We start from the raw sequence: 11,539 nt of genomic DNA on the forward strand, positions 1-11,539 counted from the left end.
TTTAGTTAGAAATACACATAAAATACTCCTCCAACAATCTCACCCAAACCCTTGAGACTTTTCATAATCTTCCAAAGACTTTTTCTTCTCCTGCCGAACAAGACACAAACCACTACCAGGTTCATTCTCTTACAACTTTTCAATCAATTTTACCTATTTTTTTAATGGCAATCGATAGTCAATATTGTTCATACTATATGTATATTACGCAAATCAAAAGAAAAGGGTGTTGTATATGCTTCAAGATTTCGTATTCATATTGTTTTCAACGTCCAGGCAATGAATATGCATCAAAAGAATGGCAATTGATATGCATCAAGATTTCATATTGCTTTTTTTTTAGTACTGTATATGCAAATCAAAATAAAAAACTCTTTTTTTTTTCTGTTTCTTCAACTTGTTTTTTTACAACGTCCATTATTATTATTATTATTTTCTTGTGTTATTATTAAAATGTTAATTATTAATGTGTTATTATTATTTTTTTGACAGCGTGTTATTATTATTATTATTGTGTTAATAATTTTTTAATTGTTATTGTGTTATTATTATTGTTATTTTGTTAATAGTTTTTTTTTAAATGATTTTATGATATATGAGTATTATTTTTATGGAAAATGCTAACATGTGCCCTTAAGACACTTGTTAGTGTATTATGTATAGAAATTTTGTATTGAAAGTTGTGCAATTTACTTTTTTAAAAGTCAAAAATTGTTGTTTTTAAGACATAGTTACTATTGTTGTTTTTAAGATTACTTAAAGGTGAGCTAAGTTCATAATCTTTTAAATATATTAATAGTTATAAATTTAGTAAATTATAATATTTGTAGTATATTAACAATGATTTTTTTTTAGTCCCACCCAAGTCACAGCAAACTTCGAGGAAAAAGTATGGTTGATTATGAGTATTTGAAGATCGTTGTTGGGGGTGGAGTTTCTAGCGGGAATAATTCTATATCAGTCGATCCAGATGATTCAGATGCAACAACTTTTGAGCCAGAAAATAGAACTGTTGGGATAGAAGAATTTTCATATGATCCTAATAGTGATACATTCATAACACCAAATAACTATGAACCAGCATATCAGCCTCCATCACCAAACCAACCAAGTCCACCATCCCACCCCCCTTTAGATTCAGAGGTTCCCATAGAAAAACAAAACTGTCACAAGCGAAGGAGATCCGAGTATGGAGGGAGTTCAAGCGCTGTTGGGATCAACAATCAAGGCAACGTTCTGGAAAATCTTTCTGTTGGCATTGGGACTATTGCTGTGAATTTTGAAAAAATATCCAACATGATGGAGAAAAGAGAAAAAGATAGAGATAGGGATAGAGAGCTTGAGGGTATTATTTGGGATGTTATAAAAGAAATTCCAAATTTGGATGACATAACGCGTTTCAAGACAGCTAAATTGTTAAATACTAAAGCAAAAAAGGATTTTTTCTTGAAGATGTCACCGGAAGAACGCTCATCTTGGATAAACTTTAAGTTAGGGAATAATTAATATTTTGATCATCTATTATTAACATATTATTTTAAACATCGTGAGTTTGTTGAACTATATCTTTTGGGTCTCTATTTTGGTTGAAGTATTTGGTTTGTTTTTTGGTCAAACTATTATGGTTGTATTTTGGTTGAAATATTTGGTTTGTTTTTTGGTCGAACTATTATGGTTGAAGTATTTAGGTTATATATTTTGTGAAATTGTTGTGGTTAAACTTTAGTTATATTTATTTTATATATGAATTTGTATTAACTTTGATATTAACTTTGATATTGACTTATAACCATGACCATGACATAAAGAACGAAGAAATGGATGGAGATATATATAATGAAGATACAAATGATGAAGATATAGATGACGAGGAAACAAATGAAGAATTTTATGAAGCCACATACACATATGTGATGGCAATTTATGCTTTAATAGATATATTAAATCAGTTTTTGAATATGATGCGTGGTGAACATATTGAATGTCCATTAACTCGACGACAAATTACTAGTCGGGGATATGACTATATACACAAAGCATTAAACGATGATCCTGCAATCTTTCGACAAGTATATAGGATGTATCCTGATGTATTTCGAAAGTTGTGCACGATTATAAGAGAAAAAACACCTTTGGAGGATACAAGATTTATTTGTGTTGAAGAAATGCTTGCATCATTCCTACAGATTGTCGGCCAGAACACTCGATATTGTGTAATCCGCAATACATTTGGCCGATCACAATTTGCTACAAGTGAAAATTTTCACAAGATTTTGAAAGCTCTGAACTCATTAGCACCTGATTTAATGGTTAGACCAGGCTCAACTGTGCCTGCAAAAATAAGGGAAAGCACAAGGTTTTATCCTTATTTTAAGGTATGTGATCATTATCTAATTATAACAAAATTATAATTATAATTGTGATTATTATAATAATATTTATGATTATTGATACACACACTTTAGGATTGCATTGGAGCTATTGATGGTACACATATTCCCGCATCAGTAAAAGGACGAGATGTAAGCAGTTATCGTGATCGTCATGGAAATATATCACAAAATGTATTAGCTGCTTGTAACTTTGATTTGGAATTCATGTACGTTCTTAGCGGGTGGGAGGGTTCAGCACATGATTCCAAGGTGTTAAGTGATGCTTTGGCAAAGAAGAATGGACTTAAAGTGCCCCAAGGTAAGTATTATCTGGTGGATTGTGGATTTCCTAATCGACGCAAATTTTTAGCCCCATATCGAGGTGTACGATATCATCTACAAGATTTTGTAGGTCACGGTAATGACCCTGAAAATGAAAAGGAATTATTTAATCTTCGGCATGCATCCTTAAGGAATGTGATTGAGAGGATATTTGGTATTTTTAAATCGCGGTTCACAATTTTTAAGTCAGCACCTCCATTTCTATTTAAAACACAAGCAGAGCTTGTGTTGGCATGTGCAGTACTTCATAATTTTCTTCGCAAAGAATGTCGTTCTGATGAATTTCCAGTGGAACCTACTGACGAGTCTTCATCTTCATCTTCAGTGTTACCAAATTACGAAGACAATGATCATGAACCCATTGTTCAAACACAAGAGCAGGAACGAGAAGATGCTAATATATGGAGGACTAATATAGGTTCAGATATGTGGAGAAATGCTAATAATTAGGCGAACATGAAGTGAGAATCACTTTGTTATTATTTTTTTAGGCAATAATGACTTTGTTATTAAAAAGTTTAAAATTTCTATCGTTTTTATTTTCTTTATTCAAACATTATAATTTATTTATCATCTTTTTCATTCACTTTTGTAACTTCCGTTATTTTTTTGTTTAAAATGTATTAATCTTTCAAAATCTTAAAAATCCATAAAGTACTTTGAAATCTTAAAAATCTGTGTTAGAAATCCATTAAAATCTTGGGTTAAGAATCCTGATTGTAAAAAGTCTTGTAAAAAAAATCTTTTAAAATCCCACAAAATCAATACAATCCCACATAATCTTTTAAAATCTTTAAGATTGTTTTTGTCATTACATTTGAATCCCACAACAAGGTGGTTGTTGGTGCCCCTATTCACGATGACCATATGCCTTTGTACAAGCCTTCATCGCTGTAACTTGCAAGAGTTTGGGATTGTTGGGCACCGGAGTCATTGGTGATATTGGTGTACCATTTGATGATTAGTTCACTGTAAAATCGTCCTATAACAAACACCTCCAACTTTCCTCTTTTCATTCACTTTTACTTCTTTTCATTTTTATCTGTCACTTTGGCTCCTATTAAATACACCCTTACAACAAAAATAGGATATGATCAATAATCTTATGTCAATCAATAATTTGGCAAATTAATAGGATAGGATAAAAAAGGATTTAATGCACTTTATTATATATTTTAATTATTTGATATATATAATAATTTATTTTTTACTTTAAAAATGATAAATTTCCTTTTTAACAAAAAAACATTTTTTTAAAAAAAGTCTAATTTAATTGATTAAGATATATAAATTGTTGTAAATTTTTTAATAATTATCTTCTATTTACAAGAATAATTTTTTTTCATATTTTTCTTAACTAGAAACTTTTGTAGTAATGTAATAATTAATATTATTATTTTATTATATCTTCCACTTATCATTTATTCATATTTAAAAGATTTTTGTTAGTTAATCATGAGTCGTGACTTGTGTGACACCTTCTGTTTCAAGTGAAATTGACTAAAATATTTTATTTTAAGCATAAAAGAACTCATGTGAATAAAAGGAGCACATTTGTTTTATCATTATCAAATAAAACTAAATAAAAACATATCATGCTCAGAATAATATCGTCAAAGTTTACAAAATAAATTTTGTTAAATAGTGGAATAAAATAAAGTAAAATAACATTATGCAATTGAACTAAAAACTCGTGTCCTAATGTCACATTCTATCTGAGCATTGTGTCTCAGCGTTTTCTAACACGAGGTTCTTTAAAGTCATCCACCTAGTCATTTGCTCCCACAAACACAAGGTTCGAGATTATCGCATGATCCAAACACAAATAACACACAAGGAGTGAATTATCATATTTCTAAATAAAATACAGATAAATAAAGACATAATCAATATACATTATAGAAATATTTATAATATAGCTCAACTTAATATAATTCACGTTACTTCACCACTTTATTATTTAAAAATCATTTTTCAATCACCAATCATGTTACACATGAATCACATACTCGTTAAGACGTAACAACACTCATCAATTTCATAATAAACAACTTATAGGCGTTATGCAACAATTATACTAAGATTCAAGCCTATATGCAATGTGGAACCATGTTAGTGAAAAACAACACCAGGGCGCCTAGGAGTACACAACAAGACACGTCACACAATGGGTATGTTAGATCACTCTCACTAAGTAAAATCATAAAGTGACCAATCAGGGTCACTCTGTTTTGCGAGAATGCTCTAACCATATGAGATCAACACAGGCTTAACAGAGCACTCAAACCGAGTGTATTTACCCCCAAGGCCTAGACTCCGAAGAATCCGTTAGGACCTCACTTCCCTGATTCAAGTCCAACCTCTAAAACAACTTTTGCATGCAAACACTGCTCATGAATTATACAATACCAACAACCTCACACTTGTTTTCAAACACATTTAACACATAACATTACAATTTAACACCTCATGTTCTTAATTTGGAACCCTACCCTTTTCTTTTAACACCTCGTGCATTGCGCTACAATTTAACACCTCAGGTTCCTAACTTGGAACCCTACACTTTCGTTTTAACACCTCGCGCATAAACATTTTTCTCAAAGTAAACACCAGTTAGGTTATTGTATAATTCACAACTCACAACACAAGTAATTGTCACATCAAGTATTAACCCCATACTTATTTACAATCATATCTCATGTCCACAATTTAACATCTCACAATGTCACAATCCACCTCACATGTTTACGAGTATCTCGCAAATTAACATATGTTCAACTTTGCACTTATACTCAATCTCAATAACAATGATATAATCTCAAAGTAACATGTTATCTAACAATTCATCACATATTCAATTTATCACTTATACACAATTTTAATCACAATTTCATGATCCCAATATAACAATTTTTCTCAAAATAAACCCCAACTTGATCCTCTAAGGATCCCTACACATGTTCATTCTAACCCTAATTGTGATAAATTTATCCCTTATCTCTAACCGGTTCTGAAACCGTCGCTAACGTCACTCTTCGTCAACCTTCTTTCACTCCCAGTGGCGATAGAGCCGGTGCCACTGTTACCATTGTCACTTTCCATGGTTGCTTCGATATCCTCTCCATGTCCGCCACCTTCCTCCACCACGGTTCTTCGATGGTGATCCCAAACGCCTTCACCGTGTCCCTTTCCGGACGGCAGGGGGGGATCGTCGGCAGGAGGCTCCTCACCACGGGCATGGTGTTCGTGATTGCCGTGTTGTTTAACAACCCGTCGTATCACCGACTTTCGTCAGAGGAGGACGCGCAAAACAACTCCAGTAGTGGTGGCGGAGACGTGCAGTCTCCACCAGTTTCCGATGGCAGCACGGAGAGTGAGCACGTTACGACTAAGTTGTGTATGTATAGCTGTCACCTTCCTTTGAATGTGATTGGTGATCCCAAACGCCTTCACCGTGTCCCTTTCCGGACGGCAGGGGGGGATCGTCGGCAGGAGGCTCCTCACCACGGGCATGGTGTTCGTGATTGCCGTGTTGTTTAACAACCCGTCGTATCACCGACTTTCGTCAGAGGAGGACGCGCAAAACAACTCCAGTAGTGGTGGCGGAGACGTGCAGTCTCCACCAGTTTCCGATGGCAGCACGGAGAGTGAGCACGTTACGACTAAGTTGTGTATGTATAGCTGTCACCTTCCTTTGAATGTGATTGGGCTCCAACCCCTAAAGAAATTTAATTTCTTTATCCAAACCCAAAATTTAAAAGATAAAATAATTTCAATTGAAGCATTTGAAATTCTTAAAATTTAAATTTTTTTCATCATCCAAACACATTCTAAAGGTTAAAATATTTTGATTAACCAAAAAAATTAACACAAAATCTAAAAATCTAACAATTGAACGGTCACGACTATTAATTAATTAGTTATTATACATTAACATGCAGTGACACAATCATTTTACCATTTTCTACTATTTATCTATTTTTTCTGAATTTTTTTTACGCTTTTTAAGTCATGTTATTAGATAACATTTTATATTATACTTGCAATAATATGACAAAATAATTATGACTTTATTTAATTATGAAAAATAATATATTTTAGTGCAAAAAAATTATATCATTATTTAATCACAAATTGATAAGTTTATTAACTTTAAAAATAATTAACTTAAAGTTATATCAATGAGAATTTTCCTTTAAAAAAATGAACGGTAATTTTTTATTGATTTATAGTATTAAAACTTTACATGGACTAAGCGTAACTGAGAAAAAAAAAACTAAGCATAACCATTAAATTTATTTATTATTGTATTTATTTCAATATAAATATATATTTTTATAGTATCTAAGAATGATAATAGGTAGGGTCTAGGTATTATGATATTACTCACACTAAAAAAAAAAAAATATTTGTACCCAGACCCATATATTGATAGTAATTTTAATACTCATGTCTCCATTCAGGTACTAGTCAACTGTTTTTCATTAATATGAAAAATTAAAAAATAAATCTAAATTATTATTTTTATTTATTTTTCAATTTTTTATATTAATAAAAAAATGGGTGACGAGTATGAGTATGCTCATTATGTGCATTTAGGTACTCAATGAGGAAGAACACAAGTATTAAGGTTACTATCAACGCAAGTATGATTTTGAATACAACAATACAAAGATTTTTTAAAAATATGGATATGAACATATGTATTATAATATCCTTTTTAGACCTATTTATTGTCATCCCTATTAAAAGGGCACTATAAAAAATATATTGATATTCAAATGAATACAATAATAAATGAATTTAATGGGTATGTTTGGTCGATGTAAAGTTTTTTATACTATAAAATATGATGGTTTGTAATTATATGATAGTATAATTTTTTTTACACTAACATATTATTTTCTCATAATTAAATAAAGGTAAAAAAATATAATATTGCAAGTATAATAGAAAATATTTTCCAATAACATGACCTAAGAAGCATAGAAAAAATTCAAGACATTTAACTAAATAATACAACAAAGGTAAAATGAATGTGTCACTACATTTTTATAACAAGTAGTGTGGGTTCAATTGTTAGATTTTTAGATTTTGCGTTAATTTTCTTTTTTAAATTTAATCAAAATAACCTTTAAGGATTAAAAAATGATAATAAGTAAGATCGAATCCACATACTCAGCAGTGCTATAAAAAAGCGTTTGTTATTCAGTATGATTATTCAGTATGATATCAACATCTTGCATGCTCAACATATTTACAGTTAGATCTTTTACTGTTAAATCTGAAGGTCTGAAATTTTTTTTGACACCGTGTGTAAAGAGTTCGGCTTACGCACGCCAGACTTCGCATTATTAGAATAAGAAACTTGACAAAGTTACATTCGAATACCCAAATGAATTTTCACTATAAACACCACAATATACAAATCTGCAATAACATTTATTATCGTCTAATTAATTAAGGAAACCTCATATGATATGATGTGAGTTTCTCATTTACTTTTTTTTAATACATGTGTTTTCAAATTGATTGAATCAAATATTAATCTCATTTACCATGTATAATTATTGTTGGTCCAAGACACAATTTTATACATGAAAAAAATTAAATATAAATTTTTTTATTTAATAAATCTTTCTTTCTCATCTAAATAATGCGTCTCTTTTAGTTTAACAAAGTAATTACGTATTTTTTTAAAAAAGTAAAATGCTTATTAAACGTCCAGCAAAATAATATCAGATATTATTATACCACCAATAATATCTAGGAGTGAAAGTTTGATGAGAAATGTATTTTGAACCGATAATATCTAGAAGTGAATTAATCGATGTATACATTCTCCCTTTTAAAATGCTTAAATGAGAGTTTTCAAGAGAAAATTGAAGCGAAGAGACAATAGGACAAAAGCTAACATTTGGTAACGTGAATGAAGACAATGTTCCATTGATGAATTGGAGTCAAAGGAACACCCAAAAGAAATAAATTAGGACATCGAGAAGGAAATAAAAACTCAGAATAAAATATCTTTGAATCCTGATGGTATTGGTTTTTAATAAGATATACATATGTATCATATTTTGGTGATTTGATTTTCGAGAAAAAAATATAATTAATGGACAAAAAAATTTATTTGAGTAATAACATCACAAATACTTAAACAACTTTATTCAATTGGTGTAATTCAGTTGACAATTCACACTAAATTTATTAGAAAAAAGTTAAGTTCGATACATGCATATTACATTCTTAAGTCTCATAGGATGAGTCCCATAATCAAAGGTCCCACCGAAAATATCTCAATATCCCATTGAAAACCCAAAAGTACTAATGACTGTGATTATAAAAAATACTTAAGCAACTTACAAATTTTATTTTACTAAAAACTCAGTTTTATGACTCATTCATATCTGATCCATACATTACTAAAAAAAAGGTCTTCTACATCAGTTCTAACGGCCTTTCTACATCAGTTAAGACGCGTGGTGGTAACCCGGGGTCGTTGAATCACAACATCGATTTTATGACCGTCTTTGAAGGCTGGCTTTTCTACATCGATTGTTTAGCTACAACCGATGTAGAATGGGTAACTTTCTACAACGGTTCTAAGGCTGAAACCGATGTTGAATGGATAGGTTTTTACATCGGTTATCAGTCAACCGATGTAGAAAATGAAAAGGTTTTTACATCGGTTATAGTTCAACCGATGTAGAATTACTAGATAGGGTAACGTGGCTACATCGGTTATCAATCAACTGATGTAGAAAATGAAAGGTTTTTACATCATTTATCGTCAAACCGATGTAGTATGAGGAATTTTTCTACATCATTTAACACTAAACCGATGTAGAATGGGCACGAATGGAAAGGTTTCTACATCGGTCTTGAATCAACCGATGTAGAATTTGAAGAGTTTTTACATCGTTTATCGCCTAACTGATATAGAATGAGGATATTTTCTACATCGTTTATAATTGAACCGATGTAGAATATGGAGATTTTTTTTTAATTTTTGGAAATTTATAAACTCAGGTTAAATTAGTACAAGAAAAGCTATGAATTGAAATACAGTACAAATAATGAAATTCAACAAAATATTGAAAAGCTATGAATTGATCTATCTTGCCCACTCCTTTTAAGAATGTTTGTACCAATGATGTAAAAAAAATAAAATAAAAAAGATTGAATTTCTTTTTGACAAGGCTCTAATTTAAATCATGCTCCAAAGTTCAGACAAAAGTTTGATCTGGTCAAACCTACTTCTCATGGAGATCTTTGATTTGTCTTTCCAAATCACCATCAAGAACAAGTTTCTTCCTTCTCCTTAGAGCAATTTGAGATTCATCTTCCATCAATTGCTCCCCACTGTTATGTCCAAGTAAACCAAGTATCAGAAACTATAAAATCTCAAGTAAAATTTGATGTCAAGTAGTAAACGTACTTATCATCATCTTTGTCATTGTTACTGCCAGAGGTAGGTGCAAAGCCTTTAATAACATCATCAAGCTTGTCTCTACAGAAGAAAGAAACAAAAATAAGAATAAATTCATTGCAGATAATTCTTTGCAGTGATCAAGAATAATTATGAACCAATCAATCAACATGCATAAATTGAAAATTGGTCCCACATTCTAAAAATGGTCATCTCAGTGCTTCAAAAAAATTTCCCAAAAGAAATAGAAAGTACAAAATCATACATAAAAGCTTAGAAGCAAAGTTTGAGGGTTTTATCTTACTTTTGATATCCTGTGTCCACACCTTTGTTGGGGATGAACCAATTTCTTCATCTCCCTGAGTGTTATTCCAATTGGCACTTTCTTTCTTCAAATGACCAACATATCCTCATTATATGCATTATATGCATGTAGTTGCTCATCTTCAGAAAAATCATTAGTACCATCCAACATATCCTCATTAACATGTTCAGAATTTGTGGCTCCCATTGGTTCTAACCCAACTTGGGAGTTCCCAACTTCCTCAACATGATTTTCATGTTCATTATCATCAGGGATAACATCTTCCCCAATGGAATTTGCATTTGGTAGGCCTTCCTGCAGTGGCTGATTTTCTGCTGATTGATTGATAGTTGAGATGCCAGTTTCATTTTGAATGCAAGAATGATCTCCAGCCAGTTTGTCCCTTGATTCTGTCCCTTCTGGAATATTTTTTTCACTTTCCTTGATTTTCTAGACACCTTGAATTTATAAGATATAAAGTAGAGAAAAGGATCAAAATGTAGTAAAATCTTAGTTGGTATGCTCAGCAGCAGATTTTTTTAATAATTTTTTTACATTTCTATGTATCACATTATTAATTATTAATGTCAAGGACTAACTCTCCAAAAATGTTGAGCTACTAGTGAAGGCTCATTAATGGCTTTAGTATATCTCTAACAAAGCAAATGGAAGCAAAGTTGTTATTTTTAAATGTGAAATTGAAATCACTGTGAACAAATAGGGTATTGCACTTGAAGTTGAATTGATAACTATATGTTGTAAAGTGGTAACAGGCATCTTGCCTTGTTTATTCTAGATCTACTTTATTTCAAAGATATCACTAACTCATGACAGACACACAAACACATAATTTCAGCTTACCCTCAATGCTCCTCGAGACTGAAGATTATCCATCAGCTTTACAACCTTGTGAATGATTTCCACTAAATCTGAAAGATCACTGACAAGAAACAACAATGATAAATATAGCAGCAAAGAAAGAACAGTGGATTATACACAAACACACAACAAAAATATGCATAAAATAAAATCACTATCATTGGACTTACATATGACAACAATTGGATACCTCTATCCTTTTACTACTTT

At 31.2% G+C, this 11,539-nt stretch overlaps 2 protein-coding genes and 1 long non-coding RNA gene across 3 annotated transcripts; 2 read left to right on the forward strand and 1 right to left on the reverse strand.

Moving 5' to 3' along the window:
* The first annotated feature begins 754 nt into the window (after positions 1-754).
* Positions 755-1,506, forward strand: LOC114402003 (uncharacterized protein At2g29880-like). Its single transcript, XM_028364560.1, has 2 exons — positions 755-762; positions 856-1,506. The coding sequence occupies exon 2, from the start codon at positions 892-894 to the stop codon at positions 1,504-1,506; it is 615 nt and encodes a 204-aa protein (XP_028220361.1). The 5' UTR covers positions 755-762; positions 856-891.
* Positions 1,507-1,630: 124 nt separating this feature from the next.
* Positions 1,631-3,229, forward strand: LOC114403078 (protein ALP1-like). The gene is made up of 2 exons (XM_028365800.1): positions 1,631-2,375; positions 2,466-3,229. The coding sequence occupies exons 1-2, from the start codon at positions 1,818-1,820 to the stop codon at positions 3,162-3,164; spliced, it is 1,257 nt and encodes a 418-aa protein (XP_028221601.1). The 5' UTR covers positions 1,631-1,817; the 3' UTR covers positions 3,165-3,229.
* Positions 3,230-10,877: 7,648 nt separating this feature from the next.
* Positions 10,878-11,394, reverse strand: LOC114402249. The gene is made up of 2 exons (XR_003664396.1): positions 11,312-11,394; positions 10,878-10,908 (listed from the first exon to the last, which is right to left on the reverse strand). It is a non-coding gene; the product is annotated as an uncharacterized LOC114402249 (long non-coding RNA).
* Between the last annotated feature and the right edge of the window lie 145 nt (positions 11,395-11,539).

This window comes from Glycine soja, chromosome 20, assembly GCF_004193775.1.
Source record: "Glycine soja cultivar W05 chromosome 20, ASM419377v2, whole genome shotgun sequence".
Lineage (NCBI taxonomy): Eukaryota > Viridiplantae > Streptophyta > Magnoliopsida > Fabales > Fabaceae > Glycine > Glycine soja.